Source organism: Ursus americanus, chromosome 32 (genome assembly GCF_024610735.1).
Source record: "Ursus americanus isolate L20-20 chromosome 32, mUrsAme1.1.p, whole genome shotgun sequence".
NCBI classification, from domain to species: domain Eukaryota; kingdom Metazoa; phylum Chordata; class Mammalia; order Carnivora; family Ursidae; genus Ursus; species Ursus americanus.
Genome location: NC_142158.1, coordinates 35080451 through 35103581, shown reverse-complemented (window position 1 = coordinate 35103581; position 23131 = coordinate 35080451). Strand labels below are relative to the sequence as shown.

The following is a 23131-nucleotide window of genomic DNA, read 5'->3' as shown; positions in this document are numbered from 1 at the left end:
CACTATTTAATGTGGCAAACTTTTTTAAAGATTTTATTTATTTGAGAGAGAGGATGAGCACAGGGGGAGGGAGAGGGCGAAAAAATTTGAAGATGACTCCACTGGCTCAGTGCAAGCCTCCAAGGGGCTCAGTCCAACCATTCATGAGATCATGACCTGAGCTGAAACCAAGAGCTGGATGCTTAACTGACTGAGCCACCCAGGTGCCCCTAATATGGGAAATTTTTTACTGCATGCTGAGAATGTCACAAAAATGTGTTAGTAAATGCACTTCCTGAAAAAGATAAAAATCTATTTTGTTGATGCCTTCTAAAATTCTTTTCTTTCTAATAAGGTAAGTGTTCACACAGTCTGATCTGCAGCTGAACAAGAAGGGAGAGGTTTTTCTCAAATGTCCAACTGACCTTGCCCCTACTAATCAACACACACATTTCATTTAGTTGGCTCCATTCCCTCCATACTTTCTACTGTCATGTGGTCTTGTGAAATATCTCCTGCAAAATACAGGAGATATTACCAAAAGGACTGTTTGCCTGCATATGAGACAGGATGTAAGTAAAGATCAGGTTTATTGACTTGTCAGTGTCTATGACATCCTGTGCATTTTTCCCTCTTCTAGGCAACCTCTGACGAACTCATACAAAAGGATGAATGGATCTCCCGAACAGCAGATCAAGTGTTTCTGAGTTCATCTTGCTGGGACTTTCCAATTCTCAAGAAATTCAAATATTCTTTTTTGCAATCTTCCTTCTTGTCTATGTAGCCATCATAGTAGGAAACCTTCTCATTGTGATCTCTGTGATAGTCGATAACCATCTTCACTCCCCCATGTATTTCTTTCTGGCAAATTTATCATTTTTGACTTATGTCTTTCTTCTGCCGCAACTCCCAAAGTGATTGCAGACTTCCTTACAAAACGCAAGACCATCTCCTTGTGGGGCTGCATGGCCCAGATGTTTTTTATGCACTTCTTTGGGTGTGGAGAGATGTCTCTTCTGATAACTATGGCCATGGATAGGTATGTTGCAATATGCAAACCCTTGCACTATAAGACCATCATGAATCGCAGGGTGCTCATTGTGTTTCTACTGCTCTCGTGGGCAATTGGGTTCACACATACCACAAGCCAGATGGTTTTCACTGCAGGTTTACCTTTCTGTGGTCCTAATGTTGTGGACAGCATTTTCTGTGACCTTCCCCTGGTCATGAAGCTTGCCTGCACGGACACCTATATCCTAGAACTGTTGGTGATTGCCAACAGTGGACTCCTGTCCCTGGTCTGCTTCATTCTCTTGCTCATATCCTATGTTATCATGCTGGTCACCATCTGGCAGCACTCCTCCAGTGCATCCTCCAAGGCAGTGTCCACACTATCTGCTCACATCACTGTGGTCACTCTCTTCTTTAGTCCCACTATCTTTATCTATGCTTTCCCATTCAATAGTTAACTCTGTAGATAAGTTTCTTTCTGTGTTTTACTCTATAATCACCCCCCTCCTTAATCCAATTATTTATACTCTGAGGAATCAGGAAATGAAAGCAGCCATTAAGAGACTCAGCAGCCAGCATCTAGGTTCCTGGCTCACTTCCTAAGTAATGTCTACAACAACTGATTGTTTGTGGTCTCTGCTCTTTGGGGGTTTATGGTCTTACATATTTATTGGAATAATTAAAATGAAAATATTAAATACTATCTATTTTCCTCCCTCAAAATCCATGCAATTATTAAGGTCAGTTTTACTAAAAATCTAATGGAAAATGTTCACAGCACAGATTCAACACATAAAAAAGTGTGCATTAATTACTTCCTTGTCTTAGAATTCAGAAAAACAGGGGTGCCCGGCTGGCTCAGATGGTTGAGCATCTGCCTTTGGCTCAGATCATGATCCCAGAGTCCTGGGATTGAGCCCCGTATCAGGCTCCATGCTCAGCGGGGAGTGTGCTTCTCCCTCTCCTTCTGTTTCCCTTTGTCTCCCCTCCACTTGTGCTTTCTCTCTCAAAAGAATAAAATCTTAAAAAAAAGAAAGAATTCAGAGAAACAACCCTGATGAATTTTTTTTAATAGTAAACACCAAAGTTTATTATTTTATTTATTTTATTTTTTTTATAATGGTTTTTTATTATATTATGTTAGTCACCATACAGTACATCCCCGGTTTTCGATGTAAGGCTCGATGATTCATTAGTTGTGTATAACACCCAGTGCACCATGCAATATGTGCCCTCCTTACTACCCATCACCGGCCTATCCCATTCCCCCACCCCCCTCCCCTCTGTAGCCCTCAGTTTGTTTCTCATAGTCCATAGTCTCTCATGTTTCATTCCCCCTACTGATTACCCCCCCTTTCTTTATCCCTTTCTTCCCCTACTGATCATTCTAGTTCTTATGTTCCATAGATGAGAGAAATCATATGATAGTTGTCTTTCTCTGCTTGACTTATTTCACTTAGCATTATCTCCTCCAGTGCCGTCCATGTTGTAGCAAATGTTGAGAACTCGTTCTTTCTGATAGTTGAGTAATATTCCATTGTATATATGGACCACAACTTCTTAATCCAGTCATCTGTTGAAGGGCATCTCAACTGCTTCCACGATTTAGCTATTGTGGACATTGCTGCTATGAACATTGGTGTGCATATGGCCCTTCTCTTCACTACGTCTGTATCTTTGGGGTAAACATCCAGTAGTGCAATGGCTGGATCATAGGGTAGCTCAATTTTTAACTTTTTAAGGGACCTCCACACTGTTTTCCAGAGTGGCTGTACCAGCTTGCATTCCCACCAACAATGTAGGAGGGATCCCCTTTCTCCACATCCTCTCCAACAATTGTTGTTTCTTGCCTTGTCTATTTTTGCCATTCTAACTGGCGTAAGGTGGTATCTCAGTGTGGTTTTGATTTGAATTTCCTTGATGGCTAATGATTTTGAACATTTTTTCATGTGTCTGTTAGCCATTTGTATGTCATCATTGGAAAAGTGTCTGTTCATATCTTCTGCCCATTTTTTGACTTGTTTATTTGTTTCTCGTGTATTGAGTTTGAGAAGTTCTTTGTAGATCTTGGATACCAGTCCTTTATCTGTAGTGTCATTTGCAAATATCTTCTCCCATTCCGTGGGCTGCCTCTTAGTTTTTCTGACTGTTTCCTTGGCTGTGCAGAAACTTTTAATCTTGATGAAGTCCCATAAATTCATTTTATCTTTTGTTTCTCTTGCCTGTGGGGATGTGTCATGAAAAAGGTTGCTTTGGCTGATGTCGTAGAGGTTGCTGCCTATGTTCTCCTCTAGAATTTTGATGGATTCCTGTCTCACATCGAGGTCTTTCATCCATGTGGAGTTTATTTTTGTGTATGGTGTGAGATAGTGGTCAAGTTTCATTCTTTTGCATGTAGCTGTCCAATTTTCCCAGCACCATTTATTGAAGAGACTGTCTTTTTCCCACCGGATGTTTTTTCCTGCTTTATCAAATATTAGTTGCCCAAAGAGCTGAGGGTCCATTTCTGGGCTCTCTATTCTGTTCCATTGGTCTATGTGTCTGTTTTTGTGCCAGTACCATGCTGTCTTTGTGATCACAGCTTTGTAGTACAGCTCGAAATCCGGCATTGTGATGCCCCCAGCTTTGTTTTTCCTTTTCAACAGTTCCTTGGAGATTCGGGGTCTTTTCTGGTTCCATACAAATTTAAGGACTATTTGTTCCAGTTCTTTGAAAAATGTCATTGGTATTTTGATCGGGATAGCATTGAAAGTGTAGATTACTCTGGGTAGCATGGACGTTTTAACTATGTTAATTCTTCCGATCCATGAGTATGGAATATCTTTCCATCTTTTTATGTCTTCCTCAATGTCTTTTAAGAATGCTTTATAGTTTCTAGAATAAAGGTCCTTTACGTCTCTGGTTAAGTTAATTCCAAGGTAACATATGGTTTTTGGTGCTATTGTAAATGGGATGGATTCCCTAATTTTTCTTTCTTCGTTCTCGTTATTCGTGTACAGAAATGCAACTGATTTCTGAGCATTGATTTTGTATCCCGCCACGTTACTGAATTGCTCTATAACGTCTAATAGTTTGGGAGTGGCTTCTTTTGGGTTTTCCATATAGAGTATCATGTCATCTGCGAAGAGAGACATTTTGACTTCTTCTTTGCCGATTTGAATACCTTTGATCCCTTTTTGTTGTCTGATTGCTGTTGCAAGGACTTCTAGTACTATGTTGAATAATAGTGGCGAGAGTGGGCATCCTTGTCGTGTTCCTGATCTTAAGGGAAAGGCTTCCAGCTTTTCCCCATTGAGAATAATATTTGCAGTAGGCTTTTCATAGATGGCTTTTATGAGATTGAGAAATGTACCTTCTATTCCTACACTCTGAAGGGTTTTAATCAGGAAAGGATGCTGTATTTTGTCAAATGCTTTTTCGGCATCGATTGAGAGGATCATATGGTTCCTGAGCCTTTTCTTGTTGATACGATGTATCACGCTGATTGATTTGCGAATATTGAACCATGCTTGCATCCCAGGTATGAATCCCACTTGATCGTGGTGGATAATCCTTTTAATGAACTGTTGGATTCTATTAGCAAGTATCTTGTTGAGGATTTTGGCGTCCATATTCATTAGGGAAATCGGTCTGTAATTCTCCTTTTTGAGGGGGTCTTTGCCTGGTTTGAGGATCAAGGTAATATTGGCCTCATAGAATGAGTTTGGTAGCTTTCCTTCTGTTTCTATTTTTTGAAATAGCTTTAGGAGAATAGGTATTATTTCTTCTTTGAATGTTTGGTAGAATTCCCCAGGAAAACCGTCCGGGCCTGGAGTTTTGTTATTTGGAAGGTTGTTTATCACTGACTCAATTTCTTCATAATTAATTGGCCTGTTTAAGAAATCAATTTCTTCCTGTTTCAATCTTGGTAGTTTATAGGTTTCCAGGAAGGATTCCATCTCTTCCAGATTGCTTAGTTTATTGGTATATAGCTGTTGATAAAAATTTCTAATAATCCTTCCAATTTCAATGGTGTTCATCGTGACCTCTCCTTTTTCATTCATAATTTTAATAATCTGGGTCCTTTCTCTTTTCTTTTGGATAAGTCTTGCCAGTGGTCTGTCAATTTTATTGATTCTCTCCAAGAACCAGCTTCTAGTCCTGTTGATCTGCTCTACTGTACTTCTGGTTTCTGCTTGATTGATTTCAGCTCTAATTTTGGTCAACTGCTTCCTTGTGCGTGGATTAGACCTGTCCCTCTGTTGCTGTTCCAGCTTCCTGAGATGAGAATATAAAAACTGCATTTTAGATTTTTCTATTCTTTTGAGTGAGGCTTGGATGGCTATGTATTTCCCCCTTAGGACCGCCTTTGCAGTATCCCATAGGTTTTGGACTGTTGTATTTTCATTCTCATTGGTCTCCATAAATTGTTTAAATTGATTTTTGATTTCCTGGTTTATCGAGTCGTTCCTGAGCAGGATGGTTCTTAGTCTCCAAGTGTTTGAGTTTCTTCCAAATTTTTCCTTGTGGTTGAGTTCCAATTTCAGAGTGTTGTGGTCTGAGAATATGCAGGGGATAATTTCAATCTTTTGGTATCGGCTGAGACCTGTTTTGTGTCCCAGAACATGGTCTATTCTTGAAAATGTTCCATGGGCATTAGAATAGAATGAGTATTCTTTGGTTCTGGGGTGTAGTGTTCTATATATATCTAAGAGGTCCAACTCGTCGAGTATGGCATTCAAAGCCTTTGATTCTTTGCTTAGTTTTTGCCAGGGTGTTCTGTCTATTTCTGAGAGTGGAGTGTTGAGGTCCCCTACTATTAATGTATTTTTATCTATATGTCTCTTTATTCTGGTTAAGAGTTGGCTTGTGTATCTTGCTGCTCCCCTGTTGGGGGCATATATATTTATAATTGTCATATCCACTTGTTGAATACTTCCTTTAAGAATAATATAGTGCCCTTCTGCGTCTCTAACTATAGTCTGTAGTTTAAAATCCAATTTATCTGATATGAGAATTGCTACCCCAGCTTTCTTTTGAGGTCCATTTGCATGAAAGATGGTACTCCATCCCCTTACTCTCAGTCTGAATGCATCTTTGGGTTCGAAATGAGTCTCTTGTAGACAGCAAATGGATGGGTCATTTCTTTTTATCCAATCTGCAACCCTGTGGCGTTTAAGCAAGAATTTAAACCATTAATGTTAAGACTGAGTACTGAGAGATATGCTTTTAATTCTGCCATGTTGTCAGTAAAGTCTTTGTTTGTATTGGCTGTGACTTTCTGTTTTGTATCACTCTTGGGGCCTTTTTACTTTTATAGAACCCCCCGTAATACCTCCTGTAGGGCTGGTTTCGTGGTTACGAAATTGGCTAGTGACTGTCGATTCTGAAATGTCTTTATTTCTCCATCAATTCTGAATGACAGCCTTGCTGGATAAAGGATCCTTGGCTGCATGTTTTTCTCTGACAGAGCTTTAAAAATGCTCCCCCAACCCTTTCTCTCATTCCAGGTCTGTGTAGACAGGTCTGACGTAATTCTGATGCCTTTGCCTTGGTACATGAGAAATTTCTTTGCCCTGGCTGCTTTCAATACTGTATCCTTGGATCTGATATTTGCGAATTGCACTATTACATGACGTGGTGTAGGTCTGTCATGGTTGAGCTTGGGAGGGGTCCTCTCTGCCTCTTGGACACGAATTTTTGTTTCCCTTGCTAGATTAGGGAAGTTTTCAGCTACAATTTGTTCAAATATCTCTTCTAGACCTCTGTTTTTCTCCACCCCCTCGGGGATGCCGATGATTCTAACATTGGATCGTTTCGTTGAGTCAGTAATCTCCCGTAGCCAACATTCGTGGGCGTGGATTTTTTTAAGACCATCTTCTATTTTTATTTTTTTCCTCTATTAACCCATCCTCCAATTCACTAACCCTTTCCTCTGTTTCGGTGACCCTGGCCATCAGAGCATCTAGTTTTGCCTGCATTTGGCTCATAGAATTTTTAATTTCTGTCAAATTCGCTCTCATTTCCGCCCTTAGAGATTCTATATTCTCAGTAACATTTTCCTTAATACTGTTTTCAAGTCTACTGATTATCTTGACCATTGTTACTCTGAATTCCATTTCTGATAATTTGGTTACATCCATATCCGTTATTTCTGTGGCAGAGGCCACAGATTCACTGTCTTTTCTTTGCTGGGGGGGGGGGCTTCTCCTTCTTGTCATTCTAATGAGGAGAGGTTGCGGGGTTGTCCAGAGCCCAAATTATTGACTGGGTCCCAGGCCGTGCCCCTTGTTTTATAGGGATCTTAGAGATGTGGGCTTCTTCTTTAAAGATTTTATTTATTTACTTATCTGAGAGAGGGAGACAGACAGTCAGCAAGAATGGAACAGAAGCAGGGGAGTGAGAGAGGAAGAAGCAGGCTCCCAGCGGAGGAGCCCGATGAGGGACTCCTTTCCAGAACGCTGGGATCACGCCCTAAGCCGGAGACAGGTGCTCAATGACTGCGCCACCCAGGCACCCCGGGTTGTGGGCTTCTTGATTTTTCAGCCTGCCTTCTGTGTTCTGGGGGAGGGGCCTGCCGTGCCGATACTCAGGCAACCCTGTTTGGTTAGAGTCTCTGTGTCCCCGTGAGGGAGGATGGGGATGGGCACTCTCTGAGCTGGTATTTCCAGGCTTTTGTTCTCTGGCGGCTTTCCCTGGTGGCCGGCTATGCCTCTTCTGAGAGTCAGAGCAGCAGAGGCTGCATTGTCACAGAACAGAGGGATTGCGGCCTGTTCTCCACTGATGTTCTGGCCACTTTAACCCTATTACTTTGGTGCTGCTCAACCCTGCAGCGTCCCGGGATGTGCGCACCAACCCGGCGTCCCTGCCCTCACTTCCAGGGCTGGTGCATCTCTGTCCTTTGTGTTTCTAATGCCGCCAGCCACCGGCCGCCCTGCATGCTCCCGGGTCTCCCGGTCTCAGTCTATGCCCGGTGAGCACACCTCAATTCCGGAGTTTCATGAGAAGCCTGGTGGCGCGTGCACCCGGTTCAGGGTCTCAGTCTGCTGTTTCGCAGATGCCGACCGCGAGTCCGCCCGCTCCCCCATGCAGGTGGCCCGCCAGCCGCCAGTCGCCCCGCGCGCGCTCCGGGAGCTCCCGGTCTCAGTCTGGATCCCGTGAGCACACCGGGATTCCGGTGTTCCGGGAGATGCCTGGTGGCGCGCGTTCACGGCTCACCGGTCTCAGTCCGCTCTCCCGTGGGTGCCCTCTGTGAGTCCGCCCGCTCCCCCGTGCAGGTGGCTGCCGCTTCCCGGCGCCCAAACGCGGAGGCTCCCTCCCCCTTCCGTTTATCTTCCAATATCTGTGCACGGTTTACAGCTCCCCTCTTCGTACCTCAATACTCAGCGCTGGAGATGTTCATTTGTAGAGATCCAGATGCATCATCCTGCGTCTCAGGCTGATTCCGTGGTTATTTAGGCTGGTCTGGTACCTATCCAGCTCGACTCAGGGGACCGGCTGGAAAAGGGGTCCCCTACTCCTCCGCCATCTTAACTCCCTCCCCCTGATGAATGTTTAAAATACATAAGCAAATGTCTTACAAAAACTTTATAAAGTTTTAATGGCTCAGTATGGAGAAATAGGTATCTTTAGTAAGATAGCACACTAGATGGCATTTAGTATCAATTTTTATTTCTAAAGTCATATTAACTTAATAGGTGTTCAAATATCTATCAATATTTGGCAACCATATGGAACTTCATAGAGTGGTTGTGATTTGATTGAGGGTAAGAATACATTCTCACTGGATAACCTCAATACACTATATATTTAGTAGAAGGTAAAAATATGCCTAAAAATAAATATTTCCAACATATCTTTGAGTACTCAAATAATTTTCAAAGAATCAATATCAACTGAAATATTAAAGATTAAAACCATGAACTGCTCAGTGCAGCTTGCTTTACCAGATCACATGGACACTCAATGCTTTTTCAACTGAATTCCATCATTCGTGAAACATTAAAAAAATATTTACTAGGTACCAACCACTGTATCTATCACATGGTTATAGACACAGACCTGGTCCCTGTTCCAGAGACAGTAACCAAGGGGAGGGATCAATGTTAGGCATGGTGGTCTCAGAAGATCACTTTAAGGGGAGACATTTATACTAACACGTTAAGAAAGCTCTAGAATTAGACATTTAAACAGGGAAAAGAGTATTCCAGGCAAGAGGCCAGTGTACCTAGACATTGTTAAGTGAGAAAGAGTTTATGTTAGTATTAAAGAGAGACCTTGGTGAAGGAGATTGATCAATAAAAGAGAGAAGATCTATGCTGAGACTTTGTAGAAAGGAAAGGACCAGAGTTTTCAGACTAGTGGATTCCTTTTTATTGTCAATATAAAGCCATTAATGTGTTTTGATAAAGGGAAAGTTGGGATCCCATATATTACAGTTTGGTATAGCTCTGCCCCCTTAAATAGAGAACATAATGTAGCAAAAGTAAAAGCAGAGGAAATAGTGGACTATTTCAGATAGTAAGCCTGAATTTATTAAATAATACAATAATATTGAATAAAACAATATTTAAATATTAAATAATAGTAATAATACATGAGTTTGTGAAAACTGTAAAGACTTTCAAAGGCAAATTGAAAACCTAAAATTATTTGAACATCTCGGGGACCATCTCTTTTGATGTCTTTTTAAAATTTTTTAAATGTCTCAGTTTAAAAAACATTTTAATATTTTTTTGCTTTTTTATTATGAAATTTTTTGAGTATAGTTGAAATACATATTACGTTAGTTTCAGGTATACAACATTGTGATTTGAGAAATTTATACATTATACTATGCTCACCGGAAGTGTAGCTCCATCTGTCACCATACAAATTATTATAATATTACTGACTATATTCCTTATGCTGTGCTTCTTATTCCTGTGACTTGTTCTTTCCCTAACTATATGCTTGTATCTCCCACTCGCCTTTACCTATTTTGCCCATTTCCCCACCTGCCTCACCTCTGGCAACCATCAGTTTGTTCTCTGTATTTATATTCTAATTCTGCTTTTTTATTTTTTAATTCTTTTGTTTTTTAGATTCCACATATAAGCAAAATTATATGGTATTTGTCTCTGTTTGACTCATTTCACTTAACATAATACCCTCTAGGTCCATTCATGCTGTTGCAAATAGCAAGACTTCATTCTCTTTTATGGCTGAGTAATATTCCATTATATATATATATATATATCATATCTTCCTTATCCATTCATCTAGTGATGGACACTGGTTGCTTCCATATCTTGCCTGTTGTAAATAATGTTGCAATACATGTGGGGGTGCATATATCTTTTCAAATCAGTGCTTTCATTTTCTTTCATTAAATAACAAGCAGTGGAATTACTGGATCATATTGTAATTCTACTTTTAATTTTTTGATGAATCTCCATACTGTTTTCCACAGTGGCTATACCAATTACAGTTCCACCAACAGAGCACAACTTTAAGTCCTCACCAACACTTATAATGTCTTGTCTTTTTGATTCTAGCCATTCTGACAGGTGTAAGGTCATACGTCATTGTGGTTTTGATTTGCATTTCCCTGATGATTAATCATTTCAGGCATCTTTGCATGAGCCTGTTAACCATTTTTCTTTGGAAAAATGTGTATTCGGGTCCTTTGCCTATTTTTAATTGGATTGTTTTTTTTTTTTTTTTGGTGTTGAGCTGTAGAAATTCTTTATATATTTTGGATATTAACCCCTTCTTGGATCTATCACTCCCAAATATTCAGTAGGTTACCTTTTTGTATTGCTGATGGCGTCCTTTGCTGTGCAAAACTTTACTACATTAAACTTACATATTTTCCCTCCTTATCCCCTTTTTAAGTATATTTGCCCTACTTTGATTTGGCCTAGACTATGTGTTCCTAACAGTTCAGCTTCCTTCTAAAAAATTCTATGTGTACCATCCTTACCAACTGGTTTCAGTAATTGGGTCGGAGTTCCCAATATTGTTCTAATATTATCTTTCTGATTTCTATATTTAAGAATCTTCTTCTTGCAAACATCTCTTCAAATGCCACACAAACCATGGTATATATTTCCTCACCATAAATATTGTTTTTATTTTATTTTTAAATTTATTTTATGGAGAGAGAGAGATTGCAGGAGTAGGGGGGAACTGGCAGAGCTAGAGGGGGAGAGGCAGACTCCCTGCTGAGTGGGGAGCCCAATATGGGGCTGGATCCTAGGACCCTGGGATCATGACCTGAGTTGAAGGCAGACGCTTAACTGACTGAGCCACCCAAGCACCCATCCATAAATATTTTTAAAAGGTTTATTTTTCATGGCAATTCTACTTGCTAGTGGCTATATAAGGAACCAAATTTTAAAAAAATTCTGGGGTTCAATTAAAAAGTATGAGAAATCTATTAACAATGTCTGCTATGGGTTTGGAAATGAATGTGGCACCACATTTATCATATATTTACTACCCTCACTTCTTGTAACCTTTTCAAGAGGATTTTAATCAGAACAACATGGAAAAGTCATATATAAGAGTAAATACAGAAAAATTTCTGTAGCATATGAACTCATCTGCAATCATACACTGTTATGCTGTTAGCCTTTAGAATTTACTTGCTTAACTGCATTGTTTTATAAAGTTCTGCTACAGATCTTTCTTAATATTTTTGAGTCATCACAAAGTTCTATAGAATTATAAAGGGCTAACAGAATTCTGTATCTTTAGAATGGTTGATTGCAAAAATCCACTAAGTAATCATTTATTGATTACCATTATTCATTTATTGATTACCATGGTGAAAGACTCCCCTGCTTGCTCGCTCAAGTTCTCTGCTCTCTCTCTCTTTCTTCCCTTTACATGATAAAAGGAGATTTGTCTCTGTTAAGAGCTGGTCTATACCATGAAGTTCCTTCTATGCCTTGTTCAGTGTGGGCACTATTCTAATTTTACTTGAATAAATGCATTCAATTATCAAATTAATCATAAATATCTAGACTGATGTAATCAAATTGATAGAATTAGGATTTCCTCAAGTCTATCATCTATAATAGATCAATTTTCTATAAATGTGCTCATCACCACCCAACCAAAACACCTGAGTTAGTGCAAAGCACTTACTAGAGAAAGTTCACACGGCTGATACTCTTGGTGAATTCACAATCCACTTAAATACTGAGAGAGTAAGTCCCTGTTCTGAACTCGAGGGAACACTAGCATGTTTATTTAAATAATTCCCTTTGGGGGTTGATCACCAGTGAGCACCTTATGTATATGACTCTTGTCTTTTTTTTTTCATCTGCAGATGACTGTCATATATATTCAAGGGGGTAAAAAAAGATAAACTATATATATATATATATATATATATATATATATATATATATATATGACGTCACAGTGTCTGCATGTCTTTGAAGAGACCACTCCTCAGCTAGAACTGGTAGGTTTAAATATCAGTATTAATAACAAACTGCAACTGTACACTTCAATAAAAGAAATCTCAAGCTGTCATAATGAATGATTTCACCTATCATAACAGAATTGGATCCATCTATCTGCTGGATATATTTTATGAAGGGGCTTATAAATTTTCAAAAATGGTTAAATTAATAAATATAGATTTTGCTTTTAATCTTCCAATTTTACAAATTAAACTAAAAAATTACTTTTATAATTCTCAAGATTCTCTCCTGTTAGTATTTTGAGACTGAGGACTGTGTAGTTTCAAAGCTATGCATAACCAGTATGTAGACTCAATTACTGCATGAAATATATACCAATGATAATATTAAATCTTAATAATGAAGACAACTAGGTAATTATACAATTTATATTTCATAGAGAAAAATGTTTTCATTAACACTGTCTTGTTTACCAAGTCTTCCATAGTAAAATTATTCTGTGGTTCTTACTGATTTGAGTATCCTTACATCATCAGAAAACACACGAATATATTCCATATGTGTTACCCTGGGGTCTCATAACAATATGTGAGGTAGTAGTGTAGGCATCATTTCATTTTTATGGAAAAGCAGATCAATGTTCAAAAGTTAAGAGTACATTTCCCTAGTAAATGCTGAGGCCAGGACTAATTTAAATCTTCATTCTTGATTCAGTTTTTTTTTAAATTCTGATAGTTAAGCTAAACAATAACCTCTGAATATTTCATTAACTATTAAGCCCAAAAAAATGGAAATTCAGAGTAGATTTTCCACACTCTGTTTTGGTGCTTCAGGACTAGAACGTGATTTAAGTATGTGCTTCTATGACTGCATATGTATGAGTCTGGATCTGTGTGTTTGGTGTACTCACTAACAGTTTTTTTTTTAAAGGAAGGAAAGAAAGGAAAACAAAAACAAAAACAAAAACAAAAAAAAACAAAACAAAAACCTGGGACCAAAAGATCTAAATCATGATGAAAAGTAGATAAAATTTAGCCAACAGTATCAGGTCAATGTGGAAACACATACAGAGTACAAGTGTCAAGGCTGTATGAGCCAAAATAAGAGTTGAGTCAGTCTGCACGCAAGTGTGATACTGTGTCAGAGGAAAGCACTGGGTACAAAGATGATAAACATTTAGGAGCCAAGGAAACATAAAAACTATTAGTCAGATGATTGTTGGTTGTTCAGAGACCATCTATATACACAATGTAAAGGAACAAGAAAGAAAATTCTAGTCAAGAACCTGGCAACAATAGATTCAGGAAAACAGGCAAAAGGCTCAACAGTGGAGGTCACGAGTTTTGTTCAGAAATCAAAGTATTAGATACACAGCACTATTCAGAAGAAGGAGGAAGAGGACAAGGAGATGAGGGGAGGAGTGAAGAAAGAAGAATAAGAGAAATAGGAAGGAAGAAAGTATAAAAGAAGGAAGAGAAGGAGTGAGGAAGGAAAGATGGGAGGGAGAGAGAAAGAGAGAGAAAGAAGTAAAGAAAGAAACCTGGACACTGAGAAACATTTATGGTCTTGTCTGGAAACTTCCTAGGAAGGTTGTTTTATTATAATTTATTATAATAAGGAATAAGTGAAATCACTGGTACACCTTTTTAGGATAAAAGAGAGGGGAGGGATGCCTGGGTGGCTCAGTTGGTTAACGTCTGCCTTGGGCTCAGTTCATGATCCCAGGGTTCTGGGATCGAGTCCTGCATCAGATCAGGCTCCTTGCTGAGCAGGGAGCCTGTGTCTGTGCTCTCTCTCTCTCTCTCTCTCTCTCTCTCTCTCTCCCTCTCACAAATAAATAATAGATAATAAAATCTTTAAAAGGAGAGAGAGAGGGGTGATAATACAGTATAGCTGATAGAGAAATTACGCTAAAGCAACTTGCTGAAAAAATATAACAACTTCCATGCACCTGAGTATTTTAAATTAGGGAGAGCGAAAGAGGCAAAAATCAAATACGAGTCACCAGCACCACAGAGTTACACAACTATATTACTACTCACTTGAACTAAATCATTTGACTAAGGGTCATTTGGCTCTTTTACGTGTTGGCCTATTGAACTCATGGTTCATAAACACAAACTCATGACAGAAACAGCAAATCACTGTGGAGATGCACTCTATGCCTGCAAACTGTGTTTACAAATTTTTACAATGGCTTTCTTACCTTTTGTGCCTTTCTGGCTGAAAACAAATTTGGTAATGTGAATGTTGCTTGAATTAATAAATTAAATGTATTTTTCCAAAATGTTCATTTTTTTCTCTTTCTGTAGGAATCAAATACTTTCGATATGTCTATAGCTTCAAAACTATCACAGGTTAAATTACCACTTTTTCCAGATTTTCTACATTTTAATGACTTTCTGAAAACCCCTACATAGAGTAGATGGATATAATGAATAGCTCAACATCTGAGTTTGTATTGTTAGGACTCACCAACACTCGGGAACTTGAGATTTTCTTTTTTTTCATATTTTTGTTGACCTATGCAGCGACTGTGGCAGGAAACCTTCTCATCGTGGTCACCGTAACCTTTGACTCACTTCTGTACTCCACGCCAATGTACTTCCTCCTTGGAAATCTCTCCTTCCTGGATATGTCGATCTCCACAATCACAACCCCTAAGATGGTCACAGATTTCCTCAGGGAGAATAAAACTATTTCTTTGTGGGGCTGTATGGCTCAGATGTTCTTCCTCCACCTTTTAGGCGGCGGTGAGATAACTCTTCTCATAGTCATGGCTGTTGATCGGTACATTGCAATATGCAAACCTCTTCATTACATATCCATCATGAATTGCCGGGTCCTCGTGGGCTCTGTGCTGCTATCATGGGCTGTCGGGTTTTGTGCATACCATGAGCCAGATGGTTTTACTATCACCTTACCTTTCTGTGGCCCCAATATAGTGGACAATATTTTTTGTGACCTTCTTCTAGTTCTAAAACTTGCCTGCACAGAGACCTATGTTCTGGAGTTACTGGTAATTGCTGACAGTGGTCTGCTGTCTTTCATCTGCTTCATACTCCTGCTCGTTTCCTACACTGTCATTCTGGTAAGTGTCCGATGTCGATCCTCTGGTGGACTCTCCCAGGCTCAGTCCACACTGCTCACATTACTGTGGTCACCCTGTTCTTTGGACCATGTATCTTCATTTATGCTTGGCCATTCAATAGCTTTTCAGTGGATAAATTTCTTTCTGTGTTTTATTCGGTTATCACAACCTTACTGAACCCCATTATTTACACTCTGAGGAACCAGGAAATGAAAGCAGCCATGAATAGACTGAGGACCCAACACATCAGATCCAGACAGACCTTCTAGGCAACAATCATAATGATGAAGCTTTTTAGTGTAAAATCCATGTATGATACATCTCAGAATAAGTTGATATTAATTCATTTAATATCATTCATTTTTAAATATTCATAATATATATTGAAATTGTCAAATGTTCCATCATTACACTTCTTTAACATGTTCGGTTTTATTGGAGAATAATTATTTTAATTAAAATTCAATTCAGTCAGGGTTAATACTTTTTAATGTAATAAAGAAGTAAATAGAAAAAAACTGACTCACTAACTATAGTTGGAAACCAAGAAATGCCCAAGACTAAATTTCAGTAAATAAAGAGGAATCAAAAAGGAATTTATTTATCTATTTTTAATTCAGAATTAGGGAACTTTCAACTAAATTCTCTAGTTGACTAAATGTGCATATAATTATATGAACTCTTGTAGACTCCTAAACACACACACATAAACGCACAGTTTTGTGGATCCTAATACGTGTAAGAATTATCTTTTAACAAGGCAAACAGGCCAGTTTCTGTGAGTAGATAGATCTAAGTATCATTTACTCACAAAAAACACACATATTTCTTTCTTTAAAAAATAGAAATTCCACCTGACATATACGCTACACTCAGCTCATTCTACCTCACTCTTTCCTTCATGTTCGTGTACATATTTGTTCTCATGTATCTCTCAAGGATCAAGTAAGAGCATTACTATTATGTTGATTCCCATGGACAAGGGAAAATGAAGAAGTGCCTATATATTCCAGGCAATCACATCACAACAAAACAGGAAGTATTCAAGTTGCCTACCTCGTATAACGTGTATTCAATTAAAATGTTTCATCTGTGGTTCATGGGTATTAGAATAAAAAAACATTGTATGGCCTCTTTGATGTGCCCTCTTCTCTCCCACACACTCAGGAACATTTTTGCAGGCTTTTATCCAGTACTTTTTCATCATTGCCTCTTATATGTGTAATATACTAATTATAGACTAAAGGGTGCTTTAAAGATGTATTCTTAGCCATATGTGCGTGACATATTTTAGACTCAAATTTTATTTTAAAATACACATTGAAGAGGATAGGAACTGGGTCCCTAAGGATCATTGGGCATATATATATTTGTATCTATTTCTTATGAATTAATTCAATCATAAAATTGTGTAGACATTGATATAACATGTAGCTTTACCAAATTTCTAACATTTTGCCACATTTATTTCAGATTCTTTTACTACAAAAATGTATTAAAGAGATAATAGAGACTCCTAAGCAACCATCTACATCTAGTTATTTTATTGTAGCAAAGAACATCACTGCCAACTCCATTATTATTCCTTTGTATGTTTTCAAGAATTATTTCCCTCATTTTTCATAGATTGTGTATAAAAACATTTTGCATGTTTTTAACTTGATATAAATGGAATCTATATAAATATTATTATTCCAAAATTTATTTTTTACTCAGTTTAATGTTTTAATGACTTACCTATTTAAATATATGCTTCTCTGGTTCATTTTTTATTGTGGTTAAAACCATATAACATTTTAAACATTTTTAAGTATACAGTAGTGTTAACTATGTGCACCTTGTTGTGCAACAGATTTCTAGAATTTTTCATCTTGCAAAACTAAAATTCTAACCTCATTTACAAAAAACTCCCCTTTCCACCTCTTATTAGCTCCTGGCAATCACCATTCCACCTTCTAAGACTTTGACTACTTGAGATTTATATAACTGAATCACGCAGTATTTGTCATTTTGTGACTGGCTTATTTCACTTAGCATAATGTCTTCAAATTTTAAGCATACGGTAGCCTGTGACAGGATTTTTTCTTTTTTAAGGCTGAATACTAGTCCATGTTAGATATATACCACATTTTCTTTATTCATTCATCCACTGATGGACATTTAGGTTGCTTCCTCCTCTTAGCTATTGTGAATAATGCTGCAATGAACGTAAGTGTGTAAATATGTCTTCAAGATCCTGTTTTCAATTCTTTTAGAGATATACCCAGAAGTCAGATTGGTGTAGCATATGGTAATTCTGTTTTTAATTTTTTGAGGAACCTCCATAGATTTCCAGAGCAGCTGCACCATTTGCATTCCTACTAACGGTGCAAAAGTTTCCAATTCTTCCACATCTCCGCATCCCGGCCAGCACCCATTATTTTCTGGATTCTTAGTTCTTGTTTTGATAGTGGCCACCCTAACACGTGTGGTTTTGATTTGCATTTCCCTGATAATGAGTGATGTTGGGCATTTTTTCATATGCTTGTGGGCTATCTGTGTATTTTTCTTGGATAAATGTCTATTCAAGTCCTTTGCCCATTAAACTGTTTGGTTTTTGTTGTTAAATTGTAGAAGTTTTTTATAGATTCTGGATATTAACTCTTTGTATTATAATTTATTTGAATATAGTTGACACACAATGTTACATTAGTGTCAGGTGTACAATGTAGTGATTCAACAAGTCTATACATATATATGCTATGCTCACCACAAGTATAGTTGCCATCTGTCACCATATGGTACTATCACAATATCACTGACTATATTCCTTATGCTGTACCTTTCATCCTTGTGACTTATTCATTCCATAACTGAAGGCCTGTATCTCTCACTCCCCTTTGCCCACTTTGCCCAACCTCCTATATCCTTCCCTCTGGCAAACATTGGTTTGTTCTCTGTATTTATAGGCCTGATTCTGCTTTTTGTTTGTTTATTCATTTATTTTTCGATATTAAGTGTTTATCAAATGTATGATTTGCAAATATTTTCTTCCATTCTATAGCTTGCCTTTTCACTATATTTATTATATGAATTAAAAATATCTTTGCTCTTATAGAATATAAAACTTTGTGCTGTTTATAAATACACAAAATTTAAAATAGTTACATTTAATTATCTTTTCCTTTAGGTTTGTGATTTTGTCCCTTATGTAATACACCTTTACAACTGATTGCCCAAAATATTCTGTCTTCTCTTTTTTATAATTTTAAACGTTTTCTTTTATCACATTTAGTTATTTAATCCAACTGGAAGTTAAATTTTGTATTGGTATCTGATAGGAATCTAATTTATTTTTATATGGACATAAACAGCCATCCAAATACCATCTACTGAAAAGCTTTTCCCTACTGATTGAAATGTCACCTTTGCCATATATCAAGAATCCCCCATTATATGCTTGGGTCTGTTTCTGGCCTCTGTCAATACTTTCATTGGTCATTTACACTACACTATCTTAAACATAGTTGTTATTTGTCATAGTGAATCTGCAATCTCAAATGCTCTACTTTAAGTATATCCCAGTTCTTGTCAATTAACTCTTCCAGATGATTTTAGGATAAGTTGTCAAATTCTACAAAAACAATTTTAGAATAGCAATTGAAATCAGAATTTACAGATCAATTTATAAATAAAATAATTTATCAATGCAGCATATCTTTTTATTTTGTTACATTTTATTTTATAATATTTAGTGTTATTTTAGTAGGTTGTATTGCTTTTGGCTAAAACCACCAGTACAATGCTGAAGGGAAGGCATTTTTCCCCCTGAATTTATGAGTTTGCTTCTAAAATAATATCATTTAAAATTAAGATATGTTTCTTTTATTAATTTTTAATCTTTTTTAAATTGTGATTGCTGAATTTATAAAAAGTTTATGCACACTTTGAGATAATTGTATCTCTTTTCATTTAATCTGTTATACTAGCGGATTAACTTAATATTGTCAACATTTCCTTGAATTTGTAGTTTAAACTCCAGTTTGTAATAATACGGTTTTTCTTTTGCCTTTCATCTTTCCAGGTTTAATTTACTAGTTGTTTTCCTTTTGGTTTGTTTTAGAGTTGTTCTTTCTACAACTTTCTCTCTTTTTCTATTGTCTAAAACAGTTTAAAATGCAGTAATGACAGCTTATTTTTAAAAGTTGAGTATAAGCCCCTCCACCTATCACCATCTTTTCGACACTGAAGCTTGCTCACTTTTCAGGGAAAGCTTCAGCAGCATCTTCTGAGAGAAGCTTTCCCTAACCTTCTGAACTGGACCAGGACTCTCTGTTGTATTATTCCAAAGCAGCCTGGCATGCTGTTTCGTAGCGGTTGTCAGACCATAATATTTTAATCAAATGCTTGCATCAATCTATATTTCCCATTAGGACATAAAGAAATCATGAAGTCAAGGCCCATGTCTGTCTTACTCACTGGAATATCCCTAGTGGGTGTCTGCCATAAAGCATTTACTTACTAAACACTGCGTGACCGACTGACTGATTAGATTGCAGGCATCGCTGACATACCTTGTCAGATACATAAGTTCATTCTTCTTTGTAATTTTTAAGAGAAATTATTAGCTGAACATTTGAGAGACCCTCTTCTTCATGACAGGCCTTAATTAATTGCTTCTTTATATCATGCAGGCAAGAAAAGATATAGAACACCAGACAACATTTATCAGTCATTTTTCCCCTACTTTTTCTGTTGTAACCGTTTTGTAGCATTGAGATAAAAACAATGCTTCAGTTTATTGTACATTAGAGTGTATTTATTTTCATCTCTAAATTAATTCTTGACTGCAATTCTTTCATTCTAAATGTATTTATTTCCCTTTAAATATGTCAATTTCTTTATGAAATAGGAACTGTTATTTTATGAATCTAGGTGCTTTAATTTACAAAAATGCCATTCTATTTTATTTTCCTCTGAATACAATTCATATAATTTTATACAAAGAGAGCTCATTACTTCAAAGCACTGCTATTATTCAACAGTACGAATAAACTTACTTTACTTCCTATTCACCAAATGACGGACAGCTAAACTGCTTATGATTTCTTATTTCCATAAATGATTTCATTATTAATATTTGTCCAACAGCCCTATGTAGGTATAAGAATCTCTCTAAGATAAACACCCAGAAGAGAAAAAAACTGGATAATAAAGCATTTACCCACATAATTTCACTAAATATTACGGACTGCTTTCCAGAATGACTCTAATTCCAACTACAGAGCAAGAGTTCCTATTGCTCATGTCCCCTCTACAAAGTTAGCATAATTTGCCCTTCTAAATTTTTGTTTCCACATAAAATAACATCTTGTTTCTTTAATTTGCCATTTTTTCTGATTATCAGTGAATTTGGCACCCCTCTCATACCTACTAGCTATTCAGCTTTTCTATGAACTACTCTTTTAAGACCTGGCCCACTTAAAATAAGTTTTCTGTGCTGTACTTCTGTTCTAGTAACATAGATGTCTGTTTAAATGCTAATTTAAATGACTTAAAATAAATAAAATTAAAATTAAATTGAAGACTCACTCAGATTCTGGTGTTTAATAGCTGTATGTATACAGTGGCTACCATATGGGACAAGATAGATATAAACCATTTTCATCATCATAGAAACTTCTACTGGGTAGCAGTGATCTAGATATTACTCCTTGTCAATTTAATATATTACAAATATTTCTTTTGAATTTGTTATTTATTACTTTTGTCTCTAGTTTCCCTGACTGAACAAAAATTTGTGTTCTGAAATTTATTAAAGGTTTGCCTTTTTATTCATTTGAAAATATCTGATTATAAAATGTTCAACAATATGCTACACAGATATTCCTCATTATGTTCTTCTATTATTACCATATCATATTTTTCACATTTTGTGGTTAATATTTCTGGAGCCCACCTTTGCATATTTGAAAGGTAGGGACCCAACTTTATTCTTCTTGTCTTAGTTAACCACTAGTCTCAGCAGCAACTACAAATTAATCTGTCATTTTCCCACTGTTCTACTTGCTTATAACATAAGTGTGTGTTTGTGTGTATGTGTGTGTGTATAAATGTATATCATATATATGTGTATATATAAAAATGTATATCACATATGTATATAATCACATAATAAGTGTCTCATCTATGCATATACTTACATGTGTGCATGTATTTTAGAACTTATATGTATGCATATACACATAGATGGTCTGAGTTTTCTACTCAGTTCCATTTATTTGTCTTTTATTTTACCATTACTTTATTATTTTTCATGCTATCACTTCACATATGGTTTAATACCTAGTTGATGTGTTCACCTGTTTTGTTATTCTATTCAAAGTTCACTTAGCAAACCAGGCACCTTTATTTATGTATGTTTCACTGTCAGTTTTTTTTTAAAGCAGTCAAGTTTTTAGTAGAATGCATGTATTTAGGATAACACTGATGTCTTTGCCATGTTTTGTCATTTCATTCATGAGTATGATATGTACTTCCATTTAATCAAATTGTAATTCATATCTTCTTTTTTTTTCCCTAGGCAAAGAACTTTATTAACCTTGTTTCACACTTTATTCCCAGGCTTCTTCAGCTTAATTAGCTGCAAAGAATGAATTGTGTATAAGCAAAAGCTGAAAAGAGCTGCAGTGTCCAAATGGGCTTGGGCTTAAAAATATTAGAGATCTAGATTTTATCAGATCCATGAATGAAATTTTAAAAAGCAGTCATAATATAAAATAGCAGCTCCTAGTAACTTCTTCAAGTTTTATCTTCTTCAGAAGTTGACTCAAGTCAGTTTGCTTCATTCTTGGAAGCTTCATCAAAATTCTCCACAAGATCTGGAACTTCATCATTGTCATCCTCTCTGGTAGCAAGTGGTGCTTTTCCATCCACAGGTTGTTTGGGCAGAGCTTCAGCCAGTCTTTGTAAACTAGTCAGACTGTCTGCACCAAGTTGGTTTAAGATACTGGGCAGCATTTCTGTCAGCTGCTTTGTCTCAGCGTGGCCTGAAATGGTGAAAGTGTTCCCGGCGAGTGATGCCTGAACTTTGGGGTTATTAAAATGGATCACGGTTCCTTGGTTTGTGAACATGTTCACTTCTTCAATACCAGAGATATTGTTTACCCCTAACTTCTTTAAGGAGAACTGAAGATTTTTATCATCTGCTGTAGCCGTTCTATGAACCACCTTCTTCTTTCGGCGAGCAGTTCCTCTCCCACCAATGCGCACTTGTGCTTGCAGTTTGGCGAGTTTCTCCTGGTTCATGATAGTTTCTTTCATCTTGTTGGAGCGGAAATGGGACCGCGGGGGGGAATAGGGTTGGCGCTCAGGGGGTCTCAGGCGGACCAGCTGAGATTAGGTGCGCACACACACACACACACACACACACACGGGGACACAAGATGGCACCTAGAGGGAGGCCGGAAGTGATGCCCAAATTGGAATTCATATCTTTTTTTTTTTTTTTGGTTGCAGCAAAAGCAGGTCTTTTTTAAAATTTTTTTATTTCAATGTTTTTTAATTATATTATGTTAGTCATCATACAGTACATCCCTGGTTTTTGATGTAAAGTTCATATCTTCTAACACAGGTTTTAAATTTTCTCCATAATATCATTATTTTTAACTTGCAA

At 37.1% G+C, this 23131-nt stretch overlaps 1 protein-coding gene and 2 pseudogenes across 1 annotated transcript; 2 read left to right on the top strand and 1 right to left on the bottom strand.

Annotated features, from left to right (window-relative positions):
- The first annotated feature begins 651 nt into the window (after positions 1-651).
- On the top strand, positions 652-1593 carry LOC123784841 (olfactory receptor 4K13-like; annotated as a pseudogene).
- Positions 1594-14811: 13218 nt separating this feature from the next.
- On the top strand, positions 14812-15746 carry LOC123784837 (olfactory receptor 4K13-like). Its single transcript, XM_045786341.1, is given in 2 exon segments — positions 14812-15526; positions 15529-15746. Coding segments are annotated over 2 exon segments (933 nt in total).
- A 6501-nt stretch (positions 15747-22247) lies between these two features.
- Positions 22248-22862, bottom strand: LOC123784838 (transcription factor BTF3 pseudogene; annotated as a pseudogene).
- Positions 22863-23131: the final 269 nt, after the last annotated feature.